The sequence below is a fragment of the Ambystoma mexicanum genome, chromosome 2p (genome assembly GCF_040938575.1).
Source record: "Ambystoma mexicanum isolate Mex_15411 chromosome 2p, UKY_AmexF1_1, whole genome shotgun sequence".
NCBI classification, from domain to species: Eukaryota; Metazoa; Chordata; class Amphibia; order Caudata; family Ambystomatidae; genus Ambystoma; species Ambystoma mexicanum.
The window spans coordinates 549,458,324-549,485,872 of record NC_090923.1 but is presented as its reverse complement, the minus strand read 5'-3'; the positions used below and the strand labels follow the sequence as shown (position 1 = coordinate 549,485,872).

General features: G+C 46.0%; 1 protein-coding gene across 1 annotated transcript in view; it reads right to left on the bottom strand.

The window, feature by feature from the left end:
- DNAH1 (dynein axonemal heavy chain 1) overlaps positions 1–27,549 on the bottom strand; it is a 3,604,831-nt gene that overhangs the window by 996,792 nt on the left and 2,580,490 nt on the right. The window contains exons 52-53 of the mRNA XM_069644003.1: positions 21,667–21,838; positions 21,095–21,286 (exon numbers count right to left, since the gene is read on the bottom strand). Coding sequence (XP_069500104.1) covers positions 21,095–21,286; positions 21,667–21,838 — 364 coding nt within the window. The remainder of the gene's footprint in view (positions 1–21,094; positions 21,287–21,666; positions 21,839–27,549) is intronic.

Here is a 27,549-nt window from a genome sequence, read left to right as displayed (position 1 = left end):
CGAGCTTCACTGTCCTCGCCCCTCAACTTTGGAACACCTTGCCACTGAATATTAAACTGGTCAAATCCTTCCAATTGTTCAGAAAATTAGTCATTAGCTGGCTACTGGAGAAGGAAACCCTTAGATAGAATAAGCTTAGTTGTTGTTGTATATATTGTACATAATCTGAAATGCTTCTTCTACCTGCCTGTACATACCATATATGGCATATTCCCGCCACAATTGTATAACTGCTTGTATACTGTAACTTTGTAACTTGTCCTTAAGCACCCATTTACCCCAGGGTCTGGAGCGCTATACTAAATAAAATAAACAAACAAACAAACACTCATTTTATCATATGGGGTTTGTTTAAGGTACTCTCCAGTACTTACAAGGGATGATTATTCCCAAACAGCCTTGACATTGGGAGTATCTCTTTCATTTTAGGTTGATGCCAACACATTTTCTTTATTTTCCCAAACACACTGATTTTGTTCATGTATTTTTGCCCTAGGGCCACTGGGCGTAATTTTATCCGAAACGAAAAGTTACTGTGGTGCCCAACTGAAATTCTTTTTTCCAGTCCTGAAGAAAACCAGTCTCCACCAGGTACAAGGTTGAAACTAGCGCATCATTCACAGGTTTAGGACTCTGACAGAGCTTATTTCTTTTAGATAAATATAGTTTATTGTCTCTTCTAGTAGACTGCGTGTGAATACAAAACCTGTGAGTTCTCCTTTTTTGTATTTACTTTGTGGACTTACAATGATATATATCTGTCTGTTTAAACATCAATTCTGTGAGTCTGGCACAATAAGAACCAGATTTGTATTGGTTATTGTATTGTTTTTTTTTTTATGCTGTTATTTTTGTGGTTGGACAAGAGGAAGCATGTGTTTTCTACATGCTGTCTCTATTAAAATTGGGACCATTGTTGCTAAATATGTATTGTTTTACACATGTATGACCATTTGTGATGTAGGGGAATAGCCTAATCACTTGGGCTTTTGGATAAAAAGACAATGTTTTGTTCATCATGAGTTGCATTATGTATTCAATTTGTGTCAACCTCAGCTATATTTTTGTGTAATTATTGTCCTCAGAGTGGTTGCCAGTGATGGGATGAGTATTGCAGTATCATCAGCAAAGCTGGTGTACATGATGTTGAGAGAGTCCAAGATGTCAAAGAGTGGCATAGTATAGGTGTTGTAGAGGGTGGGGGACAGGCAGAAGGCTTGGGGTACACCCACAGGTGCTTGGATGGTGTCTGCTGCCAAGTTTCCAATGCACATTTTTGAAGTGCGATCTCGAAGGAAGGATTTTACCCAGGCTATGGCTTCTGTGGAAAAAAGAAGTGAGAACCCAAGTGTTGGCAGAGCATATTGTGGTTGATCAAGTCGAAAGCAGCGGAAAGGTCAAGGAAGAGGAGTATGGCAAGGTTCCCTGTATCTCAGACGCTGTCCAGCTGCATTTTCAGATCCAGCAGGGCAGGATTGTCTTGAGCCAAAAAGATGATTGGCTTCTTGCAAGTGTTACACTTGGGAGTAAGCGACACGGTCAAGGATTTTGAGCAGAAAAGGTACTGTGGTTATGAGGCAGTAGTTAGTGGGTATGGTGGGATTAAGTGAAGGTTTTTTGAGGATTGGAGTGATCGAGGCAGCTTTGATGTATTTTGGAACAATGCTAGTCATGAAGGAGGCATTTACAAAGTTGGTGCTGATTGGAGATATAGTAGGCGCTCACATGTTTACGTTGTGCGGTGAACACAAGTCACCCTTGCAATTAGAGGGTTTCAGGTAAAAAATGCTCCTCAGAGACTTGGGAGATGGAGAATAGTGTAATATCGGTGGGGAGGTAAGTTTAATGGAGGGGGTGGTGGCAGGTGCAGGCGTTTTGGAGGCAAGTTGAATTATTTTGGCATCAATATTGTTCCGAAGTAGCTCCATCTTGTTGGCAAGGGCATACTGAAAGGGCACACTCCAGTCTTTGTCAGTCCGAACGTTCATGTTGGGCTGGCAGGGTTCTCTAGTTCTCATAGAATGGAGAGCAGTTCTTTTGAGTCAGAGCTAGTGTTAGCAATCCTAGTATTATAGGAATTGGTCTTATGGGAAAAGGCCACTTTTTAGTAGGTTTTGGCAGCGGAGACTAAGTTGGTGTGGTTGATATGGGAGAGATTATTTTCGATTTTATCGGTAAAGGTGTTCACAGGATCTCTTGGTTCAGCGAAGTGCGACTAGCTCGTCTGAGAACCAAGCATTAATTGGTTTGGGAGTTTTAGATTTGAGAGGGGCATGGCGATCGATCATCAGGAGGTGACAATGGTGAGCTAGGGCTTCTGGGGTGTTATTAGGTGGCAGTGAAGAGGAGAGCAGGGAAGAGAGGGCGGGCATGAGTAGCTCATTAGTGTGTTTGTGAGTGTTACAGACCAGGAACGGGCTAGGAGCTGGACCGGTAGAGAAAAGGGAGGTGGGATGAAGGGATCTGTGTTGTTTGACCGTAGTGTAATTATTTACGGTGGAATTGACCGTAGTAAATTTTGCTGCAAATCAATTTGCACTTCTGCCAAACAACCCAAAATGTTCCTTTCACCGCCCCCCACCGCCTCCCCTACTTACCTGCTCGCTCGCCGACGCTTCCCCTGCAACCCTGCAGCATCAGATCTGTCCCTCTAATGCAGGTCGGATCTGACGCCGGAGGGTCCCATTTTCTTTTTTTCGGTCCCCCGCCTCCAATTTCGAGGAAGAGGGGGACACCCCTGCAGCCCCCAAGCCCAAAAATACTGAACATGAGGAGCAGGGGACAACCCCGCTCCACATGTTTGGTATTTTTAAGTACTGAATAGTACTGGCCCAAATCGGTCAAATTGTACCATTTCGATCGATTTTTGTCTATTAAAATGGTTAGTACCGGATAATGGATAGCAAATTCAATGAGGAAGTGGTCGGAAAAGGTCACGGGAGAAATGGAGGAACTTTCGAGGGAGACGTTGTATGCGGGAATCTAGTCAAGGATGCGTCCCTTACCGTGAGTAGGGGAGCTGACTAGCATGAAATTCATCTCCTGTAGTGATTGACCAAGCCGAGTGGCTTTGTTGTCATTGGGGTCGGTAAAACACAGATTGATATCACATAGAATGATGAACTTTGTGGAAGTTTGATTAAGGGTGTGATCAAGAGGGGGATGTCCGAGTCAGGTCGATCTAATGAGCTTGGCTGGCGGTAGAGGGGGAGGATGTTGTAGGTAGTCTGAGGGTTAAGAGAGTTTGAGGAGGAAAGATTCATAGCCTGTTACTTGGAGAGCGTCAATGCTCCTAATGAGGAGCATGGTTTTAGCAATAAGTGCTACGCCTCCTCCTGAGGTAATTGTACGGTCGGTCCTAAAGATGGAGTAGTTAGGAGGGATGGCTAAGGATAGTAGTGGCCCTAAGGCCTAGTGCAGCAAGGATTTGGTGATGCAAAATTAAATTGAGGTGGAGATCAGTAATCAGGTTATTGATATTGATATTTTATTGTGAATATGAATGGCATGGGACCCAAGTGAAAGGTGTTGATCAGTGGGCACTTGAGAGATGCATCTTTGGCCTTGACATTGGGGTTTGGAGACAGGTGAGGGCTTGGGTGAGGGTGAGGGGGATGAGGGACGTGACAGTGCGGCAGGATAGCCTGGTGTTTCTAGCGGATTCCAAGATGGGGTATGTAGGACCAGGGAGAGTCATGGGCACTAGGAAGGTTCTGGGATGCAGTCTCTAGAGGTGTTTAGTGCCAGCAATGGGTTGTGGTGGAGGGGTGTGGTGTTGGTGGGGTTGATGAGCAGATCTGACAGGCAGCGCCTTGCGCTGGCAGGATCTAGCATTGATAAGGATGCAGGGTCGCAGTGAGGCAGCAGATCTGGCAATGGCTGGCACGGTAACAGTGTAGGCAATGGTGGGCACAGATACAGTAGAGGAAATGGCTGGCACAGTTACAGTGAAGGCGGTGACTGGCACAGATTCAGTGGAGGCAATAGCTGAGATAGTTACAGTGACAAGTATGAGCGTTCCAGTAATGATTCTCACTCTCTTTAGGTATTCTTGAGACTTTGGTGGTCATTCTAAGTTTGCCAGTTTGGAAATAACGTGCCAGTAATTCCATTTACCGGCACGTTTCCGGACCGGCAAACTACAAGTTTGCCGGTAGGCGTTACCTGACTTGCCAAGAGCTGGAGGTAAATTAGGCCCCTCCGTTTATAGCTTTCAGTGTTTGCCGTTTTATACATATTACCAAATAATTCATGCCAGGGGGCTTCAGATATAACTTAGATATATTGCTTTGCACCTGATTTTGGACACCCTTTATATTATTAACTAAGGCCCCAAAACAGCAAGAACTGTTATGCAAGATTTTCAGCATCATCTCTGCGTCTTGCTGTTCTTGGAAGTACCTATTAGCATGCAACCACCCTCCCGTAGTTGTTACGCTACGGTTTTACCTCAGTGATGTAGTAAGGATGTGATTTGGAAAGATCTTTTCCCAAGTTTCATATGGAAGCCCTCAGCGCTCTTTTCCACTGATGGGTTTCTTCATCAATAACGTGGGGATTATTGGAGAGTTTCGTCTTAGACGACTTCCCGGGGGATCAAACTGCCAAAGGTAATCCACAAAATTCGAGAGGGAGCATACTCTAAGTAGCTCCTTCTCTAAAGAGTTTTCAGAGACTCCCTGTAGTTTAATATTCAAGCTTGCTCCATTATGTCTGAATTTAACCACCCTATTTCGGGATTGATACACTGCTATTTTTGTAGCGAATACTCGCTGGCTGAGATCATGAATTAAGGCAATCCTTCATGTCTGCATTTTGTGGGCACTAGAGCCCCTATTTTGCACCTGGAAGCCTGAACACATATCAAATAGATTCCTCGACAAGAATAAATAATCTATTGTTGATCCAGAGGTGTCACAGGTACGGGTGAGAGCTGTTGGAATGTCACCTTTGCTGTCATTCGTCATTATTAGATCCCAACCTGCTAAAAATGATAACCATCTCTTGCCATTTACAGTTGTTCCTCATTCAAAGGAGCTCCTCCCAACCTTGTTGTCCTGATGCACTGGGAATTTAAATCACCTGCTAAAATGGTTCCTGCTGAATCATAATCAGTTTTTATTCTCAGCAGTAATTCTGACAAAGATTCCAGAAAATCTGTTAGAATGGAAGAGGCGGTGTTCTGATATAAATTCACTGTCACTATCTTGTTGAGAGGGTAGGCACCTCTTAAGCTCACCAGAGCGGCAAGGAAGCCATTTATTGAAGTCGGTAAATGTTCTAAATTTGAGCTTATTGCTGATCGAATGGCTAGAACTTGGCCACCAGTAGGTTGTCCACTTTTCCCTTTTCACTTAACTGTTTGTCCATTAAAAATCCATCTAGGTTTAGCTTCTGAGTCAGCCAAGTTTCCTGGAATAAAATTAAATCATGGGTGCCAAATAGCTATTCTCACATCCCCTTGGTCGTAAAGGAAGTGGAACCCCACGTATTCCAGTCCAACACTTTAAAGACGTTGTTTACTAAAGAGCATTTCCAGAAGCCCTTAGCTGCTTTATGACTTGACCTATTATGTCTGGTAGCATAGACCACGTTTTGTTTTTAATCTCCATAGATACATTTCCCTCCTCTATTGATGGCAACAGGAGTACTGTTGGCCCACCCGAGGAGGAGGGTAGTGCTTCTTCATGCTGTTTACCAACTCTACTGTCTTTAGTCTTAGATACTTTGTTTCCATCATTCTTAATCAGGTTGGATGAATGATATTTCAAGTCCCATTCTTTCCAGATCTGTGCTGGCCGCCAATAAAGCATCCGCGCTGTGGCAAGTTTTTAGGCCAATTTCTGCAATACGAATACAATCTGCATGTGGTAATCAAACGTATTCGATATCCGTCGATGAAAACAAATATAACATTGGCATCTTCTTTAGAACTGATACATTTCTACTGCGATTGAGTGCCCTTTTATCTCCACCCTTCTCCTGTATCTTCAGCCATACTCTCGATATGGCAAAGGATTGGTGCAATGGCGTTGGAGTGGAGTTATTAGAGGATGTACCAGCCTCCCCCGAAACAGTGTTGCAGTCTCCGTCAGTCTTGCTGACCACCTATGGTTCCCCAATGGTAGGTCGTATAGTATTAATAGTTGTCTTTTTTTTTCCTAACATCTTTGTCATTTTCAAACAAGCATTTGCAAGATATTACAGTATAAATTCAAATAGTACAAGTGAAAAACTGTATATCCTAACATATACAACTACTAAATATCAACCATGCCCCAGAAATTATCCATATTTTAATTGAGTACATATTCACCTGGGCAATAATTATCAATCCTAATAACATCAATTTAAGTACTAAAAGAGTGTCCAAAACACGAAAAGCACAAAACAAACACTTACACACACACTAACAACAACAAAAACAATACCTCTCCTTTGCTATTACCTGACCACTTAGACTAACGGTTTACTCAATCTGATGCTCCATTACCATACAAATCATTAAAAGGCTTCCACATAAGGTCCGATAAGCTTCCTCCTTACCCTTTCTTTGAAACATGACCAGTTCAAAATCAGACAATATCAGTAAATCATTAATCCAACTCTCAACTTGCGGCTTCTTCCTGGTTTTCCATACTGATTAATAGTAGTCTTAACGATTGACTCTGAATACATCTAACAGTCTGTTAGAGTGTCTCTGGGATTTGTGCAGGAGTCATTGCGACGGGTTGCTACAACTTTGTCTGGGACCAACGCCTTATGTTTCTTGCTCTGATAATAAATTGGCTTGAGATTTTTTAAATTCACCACTCCATCTGTCTGGGTATCCGAGGTTGTAGTGTTCACTTTACTTCTGCAGTTCTCAGTATCCCCAGATTACCTTGTATCCAGTTTACTTGGAGTTGGATATCGGGTTCCCCTTAACTCTTTTTTTAAAATTTTTATACCTATTGAATATGGGTTCCCATTTCGCAGATAAATCGGTGGCCACATCACATGTTGTAGTGTCAGAGCACACGGACACAGTAGTATTTGTAACTTTATTCAAAGCTGACCTTGTTATTAATGAATTGTCGATCGTCTTCTAATATTATTTGCTAAAGTCAGTTTTTTAGGGGGTGTCCTTTCTCTGAGGGCTTTGGTTTCGATTAAGGGTTGGAGTCGATAGGCTTTGCAAGAATCTTGCCTTAACTGAGTTTTTTATTTTTTGGGCCTTACGATTTTTGGGTTTAGCAACCTGACTTGTGCTAGATATTGCAGCACTACAGTCAGCTGGCTCCTTGTTATTAGGCTTCTTGTTGCTTTTATGAGTCTTCTGGCCCCCTCGCCTGGCTTCCAAACGGGCTGACAGATCCAGAGATTTAACCTGAGCCACCTCCAACGGATCTGCAGAGCAACACAGGTTCGATATCCGGGTCCATGCTTAGAAACCTCTGGGTATTAAGCGCATTATAAATAACCAATTACAATATAATTACGACTTCCACCTTTAGATATTTTATTGCATCTAGTATTGTTGTACTTAATACAGTCTTCAGACCCACCAAAGTTGATTCAGTGTTAATCGCCGCTTTGGATAATTCCAACAGGATGCCTGATTGCACCTGTACTTCGGTTTTCAGCATCTCAAAGACGCTGACTAGTGATATTAAAACAAAGTTCAAGGCGGGTAGAGGAGCAGCTGATTCTAATTTTTGGGCTCGATTAGATTCTTTTTCAATTGCGTCAACCATTGGCATCAACTCAAGTTGAGCCTCGAGAACAATTGAAGGATTTGGGGTTAAGAGTTGATATGATCCGGGCACGCTGAAATGGGCTCTTATGGAAGCCTGGCATGGACTAGATGGGTATAACAAGGGGCCCCTCTGCAATTCACGAGTTTGCAGGGCCAAACTGTTGTTAACTGCTGTTTCAAAGTGGTCAGCATCGCCTAAGCCCCAACACTTCCTTGCTTTGAAGCATTTGTTGATTTTCTTCTGTATATTTAACGCTATAACCGTGTATTCCAAACCACCGAACAGTGTTGCCTTTAAATGAAAGGTCGAGTTTACTGGAGTCTGAGGCAGTGATTGTTCTGTCCGGTCCAAGCAATTGTTGTGGTTATGTTGGTTTCCATTAAAGGGCACCTGTGCCTTCGTCACTGTTGTCGAGGCGTTCATGCATTCCATTCCCCCCTCCATACGAATTACTAGTGAGTATTCCTCCTCTAACCCGAATACATTATCCAATTCTGGTGCCCTTAGGTCATCGACCAATGCGCTGATGTGCAAGTAATATACTTTAGTCACTTTGTGCACCTATGAACCACAGCAATTAAAGAACAGGAATAGATTTATTAAAGCCGTCAACTGCAGTTTAACAGTGGGAACAACACCACGTAGAGATAGAGAACATGCGTGGACATGTACTGGATTTATGAAATCCGTAGTGTTGATACTTGTTGATGCTTGTTGTTACTTGTAGGTTAATGGAGTGAGAATATAAACCAAGGTATGGTATAGATCATTCCCAACAAGCATTTGAATTGCAAGGATTTTTAGGGACTTTCCAAGACTCGCAGTACGATTCGATCTGGTTAAAGATTGTTAGCTTACGCATTGCAGAGCACTACAGACCACACTCGGCTCCCACTCTCTGTGCCACGCTCTGCACAGCGTTCTTGCTTTTGAAGGCAACTGAGGGTAATGTTGCTCCTCCTCTCAGTAATAAAAACCTGTAGAAACACTGCTGCCTCCACTGCTGTCCACACTCGGCTCCCCCACTCCAGGTCCACCGCTCCCTGCCTACAGTCACGCCACCGTCTTGTTCCTGTTCAGGCTCAAGATGTCTGGTATTCTCCTCAGTCTCCGGCCTCCCTTCTCTTTCCCCACGCTGTGCGTTGGGAACTGCACTTAAACTTCTTTTCAGCATCCGACTCTGTGTGTCCAAGGTTCTCTTAGCATACCTTGGCAAAGGTGATTTGAAACTCTCGGTCTCTCTCATTCTCAAAGTCTCTGCCTCCAAGTTTTATGACGCTGCTGTGGAACTTCCCCAGAGTACTGTCAAAGTCATTGGTTTCTGTCTAGCTCATACTCTGTATTCTTCCAGTGATTTTCTTCGTCCCAGTACCATATAAGCTTTCCTTCACAGGTATCAACCGTATGTTTGAGTGATAATAACAGATTCTAGTTTGTTCTTCACCTCTTTCTTCACAGGATGTTAGTGAAGGTGGGTTAGTGATATGCTGCTTAGGGAGTTCATCTTAAGAACTGGAGTCCTTGTCCCCATTGGGGGGAGTCTCTCCCGGTGAGGTCCCGCTTGCCTCTACCCCTAGGGAGGGTATTGTGTAGTGTGCGTACCTCCCTAGCCTCACAGGTATTGGCCCCTCCTGGGGAGAAGTGTCGGAATCTCACAATTCATCCCAATATGCATTTGAATTTATATTTTAAGATTATGCAAATGATACACCAATGATACACCAATCATGCAGAGACTTCAGCTAATCAAATCAGTCTGGAGTGCTAGGTTTAGTGAATGTTTACAATCCAGAGCTTATATAACTCTCTCAAAAAGGTAGATTCTGTTAGTCCTCAACCAACCGAAACCCTGATTGCAGAATCTATGCCCGTTATCAACTGGCACATATACAAACCTCACTGAGCTAATGAAATACCTTAATGTACTTATGAGTTCCAATATTCCAATAGTTAAAGGTTGTTTTTACAACATAAGAGCTTGAAAATAAGCATCTGCACATGCAGTCCTGGTGACAATCTCATTGGTTCCAGTGTGGCTGGTCTTTGGCAAGAGCATGTGCATTGGGTTGTTGGATGCAGATATATTTCATCATTTTTGCATCTCTTATGCAATCTTTCCATTTGCATCTGCCAGTAAAAGAGATCACGTTTAAGGCTGTGTATATTATTCATTAAGCTTTGAACCACTGATGTCAACAATTGTTTTTCAAACTTGTCTTTATTGAAAGTTTTGTAACAGTTAGCAACATTACCTTATGAGGCATACATTTAAACAGCTTTACATGCTGCAATGATAACCCGTGCCCTCTGCCTCATTCTCTTAAAGATCAACAATTAACTGCCCGCCCACCCTTCTACTCCATCCCCCCACGCCGCCCATCCTGGTACCCTTGACCTCTATCAAAACCCTCATACGAACCGTAAAAACCCTCAAAACTAGCTAAAGCCATTAACCGCAGGCGCTCACTCTACACTCCGGGGCCCTTTATTCCCCCGTTTCCTTAGTGTTGCCGGCCCCTTTAGCTGGTTCTTGGTATGTACCTATACGTGCGCCTATTTTCATTCTCGCTCATCCCTCTCACCCCGCCCCTCCTCCAACCTCAGGTATTTCTCGACAAACCCTCCCCACTCCATCTCCAGTAGGCCTGACCTGCCGTGTAATCCCATGTTATCCGTTCCATCACATAGAGGTTCTTCGCAATATTTAACCATTCCTTTTTATCTGGGGCCTGGGGGGTTTTCCATTTCACTGCGAGACATGCTCTAGATGCTAGTAGTAGGCCTGAGGCCATCCCCGGCATTCTACAGTACTCCCCTTCCCGCTCCTCCACTCCAAAAAAGACTAGCAGGGGAGACTTGGCTCAGTTGATCCCCCTCCACCTCTTTAATCCATCCCATGACTTCCTCCGAGTAAAACTGCACCCTCGGGCAGCCCCACCACATGTGCCAATAGTCAACCTTCATTCCACACTCCCTCCAACAAAGTGGGCTTGCATCTTGCTACATTTTAGCAAGTCTAACTGGGTCGAGTTGTCACCTATGTAAAAGCTTGATGCTGTGCTGTTTATATTGGCTTGATATCGAGGTCTGGTAAGCGCTCCTCCAGAGACGTCCCCATAGTGCAGCATCTATACCCCCTCCAGATCCCTTTCCCACCTCCGGCATCTACGAGGGCCCCATACATAGCTGAGATCAGTCCCTTTATCCCCGTCCTAGTGTCCAGAATTCTTTCGAATGGGGTCAGGTCCCGCTCTATTTGTTTGCTCCATGCCCTATTGGTAAGGACCCCCTTCAGTTGTAGAAAGAGGAAGATGGATCATTTCCCTATACCTAGTGCCTCCTCCAACTCCTGTATCTCTATGAACTCTTCTTCTTTCAATAACTGGCCTACCCGCTCTAAGCCGGCTTCAAACCATGTCTGAAATCTTTCCGGGTTAGGAATGGCGCCTTTGACTCCCGGGACCCAAAGGTGTCACAATGGTGAAGGTCACGTTGTGACCCCCCCTCATTTCAACCCCTTTCCTCCAAATGTTCTAAATGGTCCCCATTAGGGGATGTTCACAAATTATACGGGGGATTCTGTCTCTTGGTACCCATAACCATTCTTCCACTGTGGCTGGCTGCAGGTGAAGGTTGTCCAGTGCGACCAATGGAGGTCCCCTGTGCCCGGAGATGTGGTATAAGAACCCTGAGTTGGGCTGCCTTGTGGTACCTTTTCACATCCGGTAGACCCACCCCACCTTTCCTCTTGCGGAGCACGAGTACCTTCCATGCTATCCTGGCCTCCTTCCCCTGTCATAAAAACATCGATAGAGAACGCTTCACCTCCCGGAAGAATGAGTCAGGGACGCCGATATGGAGCATCTGAAATGGATACAAAAGCCTCGGGAGGACAACCATTTTTATTGTGTTAAGGCACCCAAACCATAAGCTTTGTCCATTTCGCCAGGTCCTGTTTAATCGTGGACTTCAGTGGAGTGAAATTGGCGTCAACAAGCTCACCCAGGTCTTTGGTAAGATTAATGTCCAGGTATCTTAACGCCACTAACTTGCATCCCCAGGGGCTTAAATCTTTCCATGTCGCCCGCTCTATCCCTATCCAGAGGAAAGATAATAGATTTGGATTTATTTATCTTCAGTCCAGAAAGCGTGCCATAGGATTCTATCTGGTGGACTACCACCGGTATAGAAGTCAGAGGATTCACTGCATATAGGGCGAGCTTGTATTCTTCCCCACCAGCACGTATTTCCTCCACTCTGTTGTCCTCTCTAATCTCCTGGGCGAGGGGTTCCAGGCAGAGCGCCTACAAAGAAGGGGAGAGAGGACAGCCACGCCTGGTCCACCTTCCCAAGGGTTCATTGTGTTAATATCCCCGCAAAAATATTGACATATTTTTACGGCGATATTAAGGCATTGAACCTGCGGGGGACACCCCCGCAACCTCCATATTATTTTAAAGGGAGCGTGGGCCACCCCTGCAACCCTTGCTCCCAATAACCCAAAATATTACCCCACTAAAAATATCGCCTATGGCCGTTCCCGACGACCATATATATGGCGATATTTTTGGTGGGGATAATATTACCCGATACCTTCCCAAGTCGAACCATTGGGAGTTTCCCCCATTTACTGCTACACAGGCCCTTGGGGACGTGTAAAGTGCCATGATACCCCATAGGAAGCCATACCATACACCGTATTGGACAAGGACTGCTTCCAGAAATCCACAATCTACCCGATCAAATGCTTTTTCGCCATCGACAGAGAGAAGGGCCGGACCACCCTCCCTCCCCCCACCATGGGCTTCATGAAAGGTCTTCCTCAATGTATCTGCGCCCTGTCTGCCCTTAATAAAGCCCACCTGATCCGGATGGATCAAACGTGGCTTGTAGTCCTCGAGTCTTGCTGCCAGTAACCGGGTGTACATTTTAGCATCTATTTTTTTTAAGAGGGAGATCGGGCGATATGCGCCACATTTCTTAGGGTCCCTCCCCTCCTTTGGTGTCACCAAAATTAAGGCCCTCAAGAAACACTCCGGGGCTTTACCCGTCTTCATCATATCTATAAAGAGTTCAGCCATAAATGGTAGTAAGACATTGAGAAAAGCTTTATAAAATCCTGCGGTGTACCCATCGTCCACCGGGGCTTTCCCCACCGGCAGTCTCCCCACCACCTTCAGAATTTTTTCTGTTATGGGAGCCTCCAGTGTGGCAGCTTCCTCGTCCTTCAATCTGGGAAGGTTATTGTTCACCAAGTACCCCATAATCCCTTCCGCCCCAGGAGTACGACTGGATGTATATAATGTCTCGTAGAAGGAAGCAAAATCCTTGTGGGTCCCCTCTTTGGACGTCTCTGTTACTTCACCCCCCCCCCAATTTCTGCCACCCACCTTTCTGCCCTCTGCTCTCTTAATATGGCTGCCATGTGTGCATTGGCTTTGTCACCTTTTTCGTAAAATTTCTGTTTAAGAAATTGCAGGTTACGTATTATCCTCCCCTCCTCAAGGAGCTGCAGTTCCTCCCGTTTCCCCCTAGCCTCCTTAATAACCTCCTCCCTCCTTTCCCGCTGCACCTGCACTTGCTTATCCAGGTTGTGTATTTCTTCCTGTAGTCTATTCTCAATCAGGCCTGTTTTCTTTTCTTCTGCGCCCCTTCCCTAATCAGTACCCCCCTCCAAGTTGCTTTCCCCGCCTCCCACACCGTCCTTATGTCCACCTCCCCAGTGTGATTAGTAGTGAAGAATTCCTCGATTTCCCTAGCAATCTCCTGTCGGAACACTGGGTCCTTCCATAGGGAATTGTTGCATCTCCATTTGGTCCCACCTGGATTCATACCCACCTAGCCCAAGTCCAATGTCACCATTTCATGATCCGACCAAGAGGTCGGGCGAATTTCTGTGTTCAGTGCCTCCTCCCACAGGCCCCTTGAAACGTACACAATCTATTCTAGTGAATGTTCCATGGGGTGATGAATAAAAGGTATAACCCCTCTCTTGTGGGTGAAAGTAACGCCACATATCCCGTAGCCTATATAGTTCCAGAGTCTCCTTGTCAGAATTCTTCCTCACAAACTTGACCCCGTAGTGTAGAGGAAGAATTCTTTCTATCAATATACCTCTCTGAATGGATAAAGGAACATCCAGAAAGATCGATTAATCGAAAGACTGGAATCCTTGGAGACCTCGTGGCTGTGAAGAAAGATACATTAATTAATGAGGAATATTCTATAGCAAAATTTCCTGCAACTGAGGTAACTGAGAAATCAATGATATAGCCAATAGCCTAACCGCTATGTTAGATAAACGGTATGGACAGGTAAGAATAACCCTTGGACAGCCAACGTGAGGGAAAAGTTCTATCTACCCGTATGGATTGGTGACACCCACCTTCCTGAACAAAAGGAAAGAAAATAAGAATGAAGCAAGAGTTACCGTACGTGAAGTCAGAATAGTTCCTCTAGATCTCTCCCACGGTGCAGCTGAGGCTGTTTTCGGGTCTAGGTCTTCAACGAGTCCTACGAGGTGGGTAGGATGGAAACACAACACTCCCACGTAGCAGCGGAGGCTGGCAGGATTCCGCGGTGCAGCTGAGGCTGAGAACTACTAATCCCACGATGCAGCGGAGGCTGGTACTATTCCGCGGTGCAGCAGCGGCTGAACTTCTCCAAACCCGCAAGGAGGCGAGTTAGAGAAAGAAAAGAAGTTAGAACATGGAAAATCCGAATCCAAAAGGCGTCAAAAACAAAGGGGTCAAGAACAGCAAGCCAAAGTCCAGTCCGAATCAAAAACACAAGCGGGCGGTGACAGAACCAGGGAGCAGGCAAGTAGCGAGTCCAGGGACGAGTTCCGTAAGTCGAAAAATAACCAGAAGTTCCAGGTACCAAGACAGACTAGGGTAATCCAAAAAGCAGGTCCGAGAAAGCGTAAGCAGAATCACAACAATGCACGAACCGAAAGCAGTAAACCAAAAAGAGCTCAATCAGAAGCACTGAACTTAGGACAGGGCGGAGTTTAAGTAGGGGAAGTCATGTGACTAGTGCTTTCTTCCTGAACACCGACTCCCTCCCCTTGACAACGGCTTCCACCGTTGCCAAGGTAAATTCCAAGCCCTTCTGCGTGAATCAGGTCGGAAATGCAGGATTCTTTTGCTGCCTTTCCGTTTCACCTTAGGTTTGGCGAGACACTTGGTGAATCGCGGGTTTCTTGGAAACCGTTTCGAGTCCCGTGGCGTGACACTCCTGGATCCCTAAATGGCCTGACCTCCCCACTTCCTGGGCCCTGTCCTGGATCCCCTGCCTCTCCAAGTTCACGTCTACCCATATATTTAAAGTCACCTCCAATGATTAGGTGTCCCGAACTCTCAACCATTATTTTAGGGAGGATATTATTCAAGCATATCAGATGGCCCTGGTTGGGTGCATAAATCGTGGCAAATGTCAAATGCACCTTTTTAATGGTACCTGAGACCAACAAGGCCCTCCCTTCCACATCTGACCACACCTTGGACACCTCCATCTTAAGGGCTCTATTAAGTAAGATACCCACCCCGTCCTCCTCACTGGACCAGAGCCCCAGTATACCTGGCCCGCCAATCAACCAGGAATTCTTCTTTCCTCCTCCTTACAATATTTGGTCTCCTGGAGGAACAGGACATCCAGCTCCAGTCTGCGAAATTCCCTTGCCCCTAGTGACCTTTTAGTAGGGAAGTTCAGGCCCTTGACATTAGGTGTCCCAATCCGCGTTAGGGAGAATTCTCATTTCATGGCTAATTTCCCTAACCTAGTGAGTCCCCCAGCAACTTTGCTGGACTTCTGGAGTTTATTTTTTCACTTGGTAAGAGTGTGAGCTTTTCCCCCACTCTTACCTGTGTTTTGCTATGTGTTTCTACCTGTTTCTTTGTGATTGTGGGCTCTGGAGTACACCACTTCAGTAGACCCCTTCTTTGTGTGTGTCACCCAGCACCTTCTTTGCAGTGGCACAGGGTTGTCGTTCAGACTCCCCCGACTCCATTTCTGAGGCGACTACCGTCCCCCAGAAAAAGGTAAAGTTACCATTAACTTTACTTAGTCAATCTACCACAAATCCAGTACACCCCATCTTCCATGAAGTACTGGAAAGGGTTAATTTGTATCCCTTTTTATATGTACCTCCTAGAGCATTGTTTCGCTCTTAACATTTAGACTTGGCTGGTGGCAGTGGTATCTACCCTAATTTTCTACCGCGATTATATTAGATACACGTGGTACTGTTCTTGGCTATTATATTAGCCTCAAACATAAACCCGCTTGACCAAATTGTCTTTCTTTTGGCTCTGGTTGGGTTTATTTGCCATTTCATTTTGTTAAAGTCCTTCTTGTGTTTTACTTTGTGCGGCAAACTAGGTTCGCCTTCTTTGTTCACTGTCTTTTAGCGGGCTTCTGCTCAGAAGCCCTCCTCAAGGCGCCTGGGTGTCTAGGTGGGCTGAATGTGAGGGAGGGGTGCGCAGGGTATCCTAGGAAACCCAAGTTGCATGATTGGCCAGGGTAGTTGTCCAGGCTGGACAACCCCCCTGCTGGGTGATTGACAGCCAAGCTGTGTAATGGGGTTTTTGCGCATAAAAGGCAGGTCTCTTGGACTAGAAGTCAGCGAGTCGCCACTGGAACTACAAGTAACCGAAGAGAAGCGTAGAGAACAACGGCTGCTGCAACTACCCCATCCCGGTGAAGCACTGCTGCAGTCCTGAGCGATCTACCTTTTAACGACTAAGAGAAGATCCAGTCCGGTGTCTTCTTCCCTTGAGCTTGGTGGGGATAACCAGCTCATCTTCCGCAGCCAGAGGATCCTCTTCCTTGGTCGAAATCGCTGCACGCTGCTGTAGTGGTCCGGATAGCCATTTGAAGAGTCTCTCCTGTTTTTAAGGAGCGCACCTTTTATCTGTTCTCGCTGCTGCCGGCTTCATCCCTGTTTGGTGCAGACCCCCTTCAGACGTCCTCCTTCACAACGAAGCTCCAGGAATCGTGGGTCTGCGGGAAACCAACAGGAACAACTGCCAGGGCACCAGCTGCACCAATGGAACAAGGTACTGTGTTCTGCTTGAGGAAACTGGGTGAACCCCTTTTCTTCATCTCCAAGGCTTGTCATTGTCTTCCCTCCTTCTTATAACTTTTGCTTCCGAACATTGACAATATCGAAGTACTTTTGGCTATGTTGAATCGTGAACTGTCCGACTGTGTGATCTTCGGCAACAGGCCCCCTGTGTCACTTGACCCTGGCTCCGGCCCTTTGACTTTTGAACTCCTGTCTCTGAGTGTTTCTCGATTATGTATGCCTAACCAAAATATTGCCTGTGATTTTTTGCCTCCAACTCCCTCTGGGTATCTCAGGTGCTAAGTTTGTTTTTGCCCCGGTAGCATTTCATGTCACGGATACGCGTTTATTTAGTAGACCGAACTGTCAAAAAGTGACCGTAATCGTATTCATGGTAACGTGTTTTGTTCATAACACTGGTTCATTCAAACACAGGGTACTTACCTTGAGACTTACTGTACAAAGTGAATTGGTTAGTTGTAGTATATTTAACGTGTGGTTTTTGTTTAAGTTGAATAGAAGTGTTGTGTTTATAATGAATGGTTTAAGAATAAATGTATTTATATTTTTCTACCTGAAACCTTGAGTCAGTGTTTGTTTGAGTCACAGTAATTGGGGTCCCTTTGTGTAATCTCTGCTACTGCTCATATACTTTTGGGATAAGCCGGGCTGCTACGCCACTGCTACCACTCTGACATAGTAGTACAGGCTTGTACCAAAGTTAAAACTTGTATTGCCACCTGTAGTCTTAATTGTGTGTGGTGGTCCCTAAGGGCACTGCACAGGATTCTGCCTAAAAATCCTCAGCCGGCTCCCTCGAGCACAGCCGCTTGTGGTCGCCATCATGTTACCCCACTACGGATCTCAGGGCCATACCCTATGGATAGCCTCAACTGTTCAACCTGAACCATATAAATGTGAAATAATGCAAAACTAAACAAGGTCTCTAGTACCAGTCTTCCCCTGCCCCCATCCCCAAATCCCACCCCACCACCACCCTCCACAGACCACCAATTGGACCCCACAACACGGGTCCCTGCCCTTCAAACTCCTTCTTATCGGAGCCCCTCTCCATCCCCTGTCTCCTTCGTTTAACACCCATTGACCTCTTCCCATCTGCCTCCCTGGGGATAATGGCCATCCGGCACCCGGCGTATAGCTTTATGACCTTTCACACCAGGCAAATCCCCCTCCACCCATCTCTCCCCAGCATGCCCCCCCACTCAGTGTCACGCTCAATGATAAAAGATAGATCTTCTTTTGTCATGCTGTCTCTGCTGCTGGGGACGTATTCAATGTCCTAAATTTCCGAAATCCTGGCATTCTTTGTCTCTTAGGTCCCTTAATGCTCCATCGGTTCGCCCCGGCCTCCTGCTCCTTGGCCTTCTCTGTGCCTCCAGTGTTCCCTAATAGCTCCCTCGCGGCACACCGTATCTTCTCCTCATTGGACAGTTTATATTTAGTTCCATCAACTTCGGAGGACATGGAGAACGTAAAACCCCATCTGTAAGGGATTCCCTTTTCGGTCATCCACTTTTTTAGGGTTGAGCACAGGAGTCTCCTTGCAAGTGTTAGGCAGGACAAGTCTTGGAAGATAGTAACTCTGGAATTACCAAACATCACTGGTCCCTTCATTTTCACCTTCTTCAGAATCTTCTGCTTGCCGAGTAGTTATGAAAACAGGCCAGAACCGATCTGGGGCCCCCTGCTGGACCTCCCGCCCTGTGGATCCTTTCAATCTTTGCCTCATCAATGGTATCGTCCTCGAAAATGAGTTTGGTGACTTTGTGGAGGGCTCTCCTCATATCCATCTCCGTCTCCCCCTCCTTGTCAGGGATCCCAACGAGCCGTATGTTGTTCCGCCTCTCCCTGTTTTCAATATCGTCCATTTTCAGCACAATCTCCCCCTCTCACTTTTCCATTTCCGACATTCTTACGTCCATTTGCATCTCCATGGCGTCTCGAGATGATTGGTTATGCTCCACCTCAAGTCTGTCTTCCATCTTGTCGATCCTCTGGGTTATCCTATCTACCCTTCCACCGATGTCAGCCCGCATGCTTCTGATCTCCTCCATCAGTGCTGCAACATCTTACTTTGTAGCCGTAGATTCCTCCCCTCCGGTCGCCATGGCATCGGGGCACGCTGTTTCTCTGTGGTTCTCCCTTCAAGTGTAACCAAAGCCGGATAGTTTAGATCTTGCGTCCATTTTTTTTCCCTCTCCGCCAGGCATCTTGCCACTTGTGTGTAGGGGCCCCACTGCAGTGGGTCGGACCACACTCTAGTGAGCTAGACGGGAGGCCTCTTGTGTCCTATTGGTCGGCTGGCCAGCAAATGTCTCTCTTTCAGGTAATTCGACATGGGTTCAATGCTCACAAGCAGTCGATGCCTCCTGCTCTCACTCGTCCCCTCACTCGCCTCATGCTGGTTGCGCTGCATCAATCCCAATCAATCGGGTTCGAGGGGGGGTTCCACTCTCCGGCACTATGACCTCTCTCCTCCTTTTGCCACCAGGGTAATCCTCCACTTCCTGGGGTCCAGATACGAGTGAGCCTGGCCTATGCAGCGGGTGCTCCAGAAGGTGGGCACAAGCCCCTAGGGAGGGGGCCCTCACCTCAGTGTGATCTTCCTCGGTATCTCCATGTGGCCCAGGCCCGGGCCCCCTTGGAACCACCTCCTTTGCCCTCCACCGGGCCCGCTAGCCTTCCCGGACTGCTTCCTGTGGGGTGGGACTATGCCGATTCAGTGGGAGACCCCAGGGGACCTCCTGGGCCCCTCCTGGGGGGTTCTCATGGTGCAGATCCCAATGGGCTGGGTGTATTTAGTGTTGGTCCAGGAGGCGGGCACACGCCCCTGGGTAGGGGGCCCTCACCTTCAGACAGTCTCTTATGGCATCATCACCTGACCCCAGGTCCCCCGGGGACGACTCCTGTACAATTCTGTGACGCCCGTGTTCCTCCTCCGCCTCTTCTTGAGGGGGCAGGGACTGACCGCACCAGGGGAGGGCTCCATAAGATTCACCCCGTCTCCAGGTTTCCCGGGGGGTCTTGCACCCCTCTGACCTTCCAGCTGTGGCGGGGTGTGAGGCGTCCGGGTGGCCGGCGCATGCCCAAAGCTGGGGGCCCACAACACCCCATGATCCACGTTGGTGACTCCACGTGATCCCCCCTCCTCCGGGGGCCTCCTATACCACTCCTACGATTCACTGTACCCTCTGCCCCCACTGTTCAAGATGGGTTGGGGTCAGGCTGTCCCTTGTGGTGATCAGTCGAGGCTCTCTGGTGCCCCAGCTCCCTGGAGCACTCCATTTGTTCAGTGTGCGGGGGAGGGAGGAGCCAGGCACCCACCTCTGTGGCGCCAGCTGCTGCCGCAGTCCTCCACTGGTTCGTTGTCCCTCAGCCCAGTCCAACATGTCGGGGTGTTCCTCCGTAGTTGGCAGGCCCAGTGCCCTCGAGTTTGAGTGGTGCCGCGGCCCGGCGGCCCTTTGCCCACCACGTTCAGGCCGGAGCCGTCTCCTGACTTCCTCAGTCCCGGCCTATGCGCCATATCTCTGCTCCCCAGTGGCAATTTCTTCCCCGGTTTCTCCAGGGTGTGACCTAGGAGCGCCCAGGGTTAATGATCCTACTTCCTTGTCGTAGGGAGGTCTTTAAGGCAGGGCTCTGACCCTTTTTAGTTCCACCATGTGAGGAGCAAAGTATTCAGGCTGCTATCATCAGCACACCCCTTGGTGGCCACCACAGGTGTCAACAATTTTGATGAAACATTGTACAGCTTAAGTGCTGTTTGGTGAATTTTTGCACTTTAAGGCTAAACTGTTTCCATTAGAAAGTTTGAATGGGGTGGGGGGAGCCACAGTTATGGCAGTCCTACTGTGAAATTCTATCCCTGTTGCCAATGTTTTCTCTTTAAGAAGGGCTGGTTTCTTTCCAATGCATACACTGGGATTGTTTACTAGTCCATCTGGTTACTGATCGACCTTTCAGCTCGGAGACATAGTATCACCTAAGGTTTCCATAATGTATGTAAAAAAGAAATGGTTTGGGAGATTAAGTTATAGAGGGCTCACTTATGTAAACTACTGTCTGCTTCGATGTAGACAGTAACGTTTGATGTCTATTACACACTCTATTCAGGGGAACTGGTACAGAAAAACAGTATTCAAGAATAGACTGAACACACAAAAGAACTGTTTATCTCTCCTTTAATTAGTCTATCCCTACTTCTTCTCTTGCCTGACTTGGCACACCTGTCACATACGGGTTGCTTGACTAGGCTGCTCTCTTTAATCCTTACCTTGTCCAGGCCAGTTTTCATTCTGGTTTTTGCTGTTTTAAGTTCCTGTTTCTTTTTGCCAATTAGTTGGGAAAAGATGCCCATAAGTTCCAGATAGCTTTTTGGTGTGATATAATTATGACGTGACAGCTCAGCGAGGTACTGCTTGGATTTTGCGGCAACCGACTGATGAATAGCAACACACATATTGATCTGTGGGATAAGAGATGGTGGGGTAAAATATTAGGACATCAGTGGTAGCAGTATGTAAAAAGAGAAAACTATAAATATGGCAAATGTAGTTAGAAGTCTGTATAAGCTTTAAACAGAGATGCTGTGCAAAAAGGGAAGAGGATATGCAGAGATGTATTATAAAGAGTATAACAACTATGGTGGCAGTTATGCTCACATGCAACCACAATTAAACTGGAAGATGAACAACTTGTTTCCTGAAGATTATGTTTGGATTATTTACCAAGACATTAATGAGGGTGGATTCAGGAACATTTACCAAGCCATCAGTGAGTTCTTGGGAATGGAAGTACAGAGAAAGGTGTGATCATTGAGAGACCAGAGATTTCAGCAACACTTACCATGCCATCAATAACTGTTTGGGTGGATTCCAATTCAGGAATATCCAGGAGAAATGAAGATGCCACTGACTTCAAGGCTTCAGATGGCCACTCATTGAACCAATCAATGGTGCAGCAGGTGACCAGGGATGGAAATTGCCTTAACCGAGCACGAAAAACCTCCCCAATAGGGCTGTAAGATAAAGAGGAACGCAAGATAAACATAATGGTTTAAAATCCTTTCTTTCTCATGTGACCAATCAGATTATTTATTGAAAATGAAAATAACGTTGTCAAAAAACACTGTACAAAGGGTATATTGGTGGCTGGAGCATTCTGCGATGAAAGCAGCTCACTATCTGCATTTACTGGAAGCTTCAGAAGTATTTTGTATTGAATGAATTCCCTTATAAGGCCTCAACAGTCATGCTGTAGAATTGAGGGGTTGCCATGAATCTGGGAGATGGGGTATTCCCCAGGCCCTTTTCATTTCTCCAGTTCCCTATATCTTCGGATGATAGCATTTGAACAAGTGAGGTCTGGTACACCTGAAAGCCCGATAAAATAATATTTTGTAAAACATCCTGACAATACTAAAACGAGCAAAACACATAACTCCTGTGGCTATGTGTGTTTTGTTCTTCATGGCAATACTCATTACTGGGTGATTTACAAACCTTTACAAGGCCATGATATAGTAGACACATAAATAAATAAAATTAAATAGTCAAACAAATAACTGAGGTAGTAGTGTGGAATAAGCTGGAACTGTAAATGAGGATAGCTCAAGACAAGATTAAATACATCTTCTGTATTTACTGATATATATATATTCAGTGAAAGAAACTGCATTTCGAGCAAGTCCACTTGATCTGCGCAGCGTATGACCACAATGATGACATCATAGATGACATCAATAGTTAAATCATACATGATATCACTGATGAGATCACTGATGTTACTAATGACACCATATATGACGTCACTGATATCACTGCTTTGATATATTGCATTTTGAAATATGACAACTCTGTTTTGTAACATACAATATATGTACATATGTCATAATTACAAAGTACATTTTAGTCTGCCCTTTTTTCTTCAAACCTTCGACCGTGGCCACTGTAAATGTTGCACCAATATGTTTCTTTGGGGCCCACTACATCTCATCAGTGATGTCTTGTATGAACTAATTATGAACTAATTATTGAAGTCACAAGTGATTTCATCTGCAAGGTCATCACTGTGGTCATACAGTTCGCAACAGTGGGCGCATAGTTAAGGTAGATTTGCTCAACATGCGATTGCTGAATTTCAGGGGTTTTGTTAAATCTGATCATCTTAGCTCTCTCTTAACCAAAGTTTTTTCACTGAATTTCAAAGGTTTTTTTGCTACTGTAGTTTACACGTTAAATCTGATCACCTTAACTTTCTCCTAACTAAAGTTTTTTCACTGAATTTCAAGGGTTTTGTTATACTACACTTTCTTTGCGGCCCACTAGCCATGACCTTTTGTCGTGGCCACTGTACATGTTGCACCAATAGGTTTCTTTGGAGCCTGCTAGCAATGGTCTTTGGCCATGGGCAGTGGCGCAGAGAATCATTACCTCCTGCCTAGTAGATGTGATCACTGTATGTGTAAAATGTTATTAATCTTTTTGTGTACCTCTTTTCTGATTCCCGTGGGATTCCCCCGATATTACCCCAATTATGTCAACAAACTTCACATGTGGCGGCAATGAACTACCCATGCCCGAGGTATTCGCCCAGTATTACTGCGATGATGTAAAAATGCTTGAAAAATCAAAAACCTTTCCTTGCCCTCACAGGCACTCACTAAGTGACCCCCCTTCCTCTTTCCATGCCCCCCCCACTCCTCCCTCAGTTGCTTTTTCCTGCCGTAGCCCTCTCCCATTACCCCCATCAATTTTCGTTTCGTGTGGCACAGTTTAAATCCCAAACGCATCTTCAGTCATAGCCATCATAGTCATCCCCAGACCACCCCCAACTCCCCAACTTCACATGATGTCCTCTTTTCCCCCTCCCCACCTCTAGCCTGATGCTATTTCATCTGTTTTTCTCCTCCAAATAGATTTTTTTTGCACTTCTCCTTTTCGCATTCCCCAGTATTACTGTGGTAATCGCACACATCGGGCAAAAAAAACTAAGATTGCTAAAAAAACGGCGGCGATTACTTTCGGCTGCAATGCACCATGGAAGATATAGATTTTTTTTTGGGAGAATAGGGCACCACCTTCCCAGCAAATATTTGAAGCCTACTCGATGGAATTACCCTAAACCTGTCCCGGAAATTAAGTCAACGCTTCTTGCCCAAGTTGTTTCTTATTTGGTCCGATTCCATCCAGCTTTTTGTGCACTTCAGCTTGATAGAATTTGGGTTTTATCTCTATGGGAAAATGAATGGGAGTAGGCCAAAAACAGTTTTTTTGCTTTCTTAATAACCTTTTAATTTCTTAACAAATCTTTCCCATAATGTCTAGCTTGGGGGGCCCGTGACAAATCTTTTGCTTGGATAATGTCATCCAAATCCGTTCACCAAGTCAAATGTTATTTGCAATACAGTTTTCGGATTTCCTATGGCTCATGTTGCTCACCTTAACTGGCAATGGTGGTTGGGGATCGAGGTGGTTGGGATGATAGTACTATAACACTTTGGTTCCTGGTAGAGACGGTGAGTCCTGGTAGAGATGGTGGTTCATAAGGGCGTTTTTGAAGTCAGTCACTGGTGGAAATCTTTCAATTTCTGGAGGTAGGCATGGGACACCATAACCCTTCATCTGTGACAAGTATAAGCCTATCACCAATGTGCCCTTACAACAAAAAAGCACAGACAATATAACAACACTCCCACTCTAATCATTTTAAAAAAAAAAAATCCAAGTCCATTGCTATTTGGCAGACAGAGGTCAGGCCTAACAGAGGCATATACAGAAACATCCGCTTCAGTAACCTGGTTGGCATGCTAATGTTGGGAAAGGTAGGTCTGCAAAAGATTCCCCTCTGTCTTTCCCAGGAACTGTAATGATTCTTCCTTATGGCAATAGTGTCACCCGGGTTGCCACTTGAGATAAGTCACTTGAGATAACCAGCCTCCTGGTTGGTCTGCCAGAAAGGTAGTCCATGGGCAAACTAAGTTCAGAAATGAGTCCTTCATCTTATCACAGGGCAATAATTCTAATGCAAACAGGCTTTGTCCGTGTCCATCCTAGTGTCATGTTGTCACAGGTTTCCCCTTTTCTCACCTGTTTTCTCTGTTTTGCGGAGTCCTTTGTCGGGGTTTTCTTCCGAGCAGTTCGGGTCTTGTACAAGCCCGCTTGGCCGTCTTCGGATTCCAGGATTCGTTCAGCTTCTTCGTCTGGGATCTTTGGAAACTCCAGGAAGCTAGGTATGGAGGCAGCACACGGAGGCGGTCTGCGCGGAACGCAGAAGAAACAGGATCAAGGAAGGTAGAAGGAAAGGAGAAGGAGGAAGGTCCGGGAACCAGGAAGCAACACAGTTCAGGAGAACGAACTACAGAGCACATAAGGCCACAGCTATCGGTAGCGTTGAGACGCGCGGAACCGCAGGGGAGTGGCTAATTTATAGAACGTGCTGCATAGGACGTAAAGGTCGATAGACCGCGTTCCGTGTATACGGCCATGTTGGGTTTACTACAGCGAGTAACCCCCGATGTGCCAGGGACCAGGAAAACCAGAAAGGGCGTGATCGACGGATCATGACACATGTATAGCCCCTTCTCACAAGGCAATGGCACTTGTTCCAAGTTTGGTGGTATCCCGCTGGTATACCGGCGGGATACCAGCAAACTGAATTACTTTTTGTGCCACTTGGTCTGCCAGAATTACTGGCAGATTCCAACTGGCAGAAACACTGGTAAATCCCCATTCGATGGCGTCCCATAGAACTCCATGGGGGGATTTAGCCGGTAATACCAGCAGTTTTTTGCCAGTAGGGGTCAGATTTACCTCTAGCTCTTAGCTGGAGGTAAATCCTGCATCTCTACCGGCAAAGTTGTAGTTGCCAGGCCTGGTAAAAGTGCCGGCAAATGTTATTACCAGCACTTTTACTATGTACCGCCAACTCATAATGAGGCCCAATGTCTCTGAAGCAGGGTCTCTAAACAGGTCTCACCCAGTGTTACTCACAGCCACTTACACAGATGTGCTCCTTTTGAATATTGCCTAGGTGAGTGAAAAGAACTTCTCAGGACTTGGGTACTTCAGTTCCTGGCAGGGGCAGCTCATCCATAATGGGCGATAGGGAGCCGAGCCACCATTAATCATGGACCGGCCAAGCAAGCCCAGTGGAAACTGAGTACTCCCTCAGGTGCAGCAAAAAGCTGAGGGAACATTCCTGGACTGACCTTTACTGTCAAATGCCAAACAACTTTCTTAGTTGGATAAAGCTTTAATGTCTGACATTCTTGTTGCTGAAATAAAGGCCATACTAACCTCTGTCTTCCAGAACAACTTTTAAAAGAACAGCAATGCATCGATTCAAATGGGAGACACACACCATTCTGGACACCAACATGTTGACCTTGAATGCACGAACCAACCAGCAAACTCAAATAACTGCAAAGCAGACCACTATAGAGATCAAGCTTGCAATGGGTGGGTGTATAAGGGTTGGCAGGGCTGTTAATGGACAGCCTGCCTGAGACAAACCCTGCCAGACCCCATAGCAGAATGTATTGCTGTTTGCGCCCTGTGACTTAATCCGGGACTCCAATAAGTTTGAAGTGTTTTGATTTTTCGATGGGAGAAGGGCTAATCATATTTTGCGTGCTCGTAAAGGCAAACATAGATTCCCACTAAAATTGGGAAATAGAAAATTGAGTATGTCCCTTTTCTATTTCCATAGAAGGCAGGAGCGGCTTTGATGACTGGGATCAGGGGAGAGTAGGTACGTGGAATTGGTTTGGGAGGGGGAGCTTCCATGTGTTCGTGGGGTGTGGGCAGGGAGGCCTATGGGTGGGGAGATATCACAGGGGCTTGGTGAGAATGGAATTGACCAAGAAAAAAATGACGGAAACCCTGGAGTGGTTAGTGTGGGATTCCATCTACATTCCCGGCTACTTGACTGGCCAAACGATCCCTCGGGTGATGATAACTAATTCTTATATTAAAGGGTGTTCACTCAGAAACTGTATTGTCCCAATCGATCAGGCATGTATTTTCAATCATACATCAATCCATCTTAAAAAAAAATCCTATGCATCTTACCTTCTTTTTCCTCACTTTTATAAATGCAAAGCGCCTGCCTGTGGAAATCTTATCCGTTGATGTATCGCTCAAGTGCCCTTGTGGCTGTACACAGATCATCCGCCCCGCCCCTAGAGCTGCAATCACTAGTCAAAACGATATGCTCCAACTATTTTAATGACGTTGGTGGGCAGCATAGCCAAATGTTCCCCGTCATCACCCACGTCATAACATTATCAAATGTAGAACCAGGAATGTAAACACACACACACAGTACGCAAAACATTTCTTTCTCTTCACGAAAAGGGTATTGATATTTTTTTTATTGCTATCGCGCTTGTACACAAGTGTTTCAGAGCGCGACAAGGCAATGGAGGGAACAGTGGAGAACAAAACAGCAATCTTACTAGGCCCAGTGACATTGAGAAAGCGCAAGTGCATGGGAGAGGGGGAGGGGAAAAGTGCATGGAAGGGGGGAGAAGTGGAAAGTGCGAAGCAGAGGGGAAACAGATAAATAACAATAAATAAATAATAAAGGCAACAAACAGTAATAATGCAGCCAGCAATTTGCAAGTGCTAGGTTTAAGGCAGCAGACAGGGTAGGTCTGATAAGTGCAGGAAGAAAAAAGGGGGGGGTTGTATGGGTACAGATACAGACCCGAGTGCAAGGGGTGGCCCG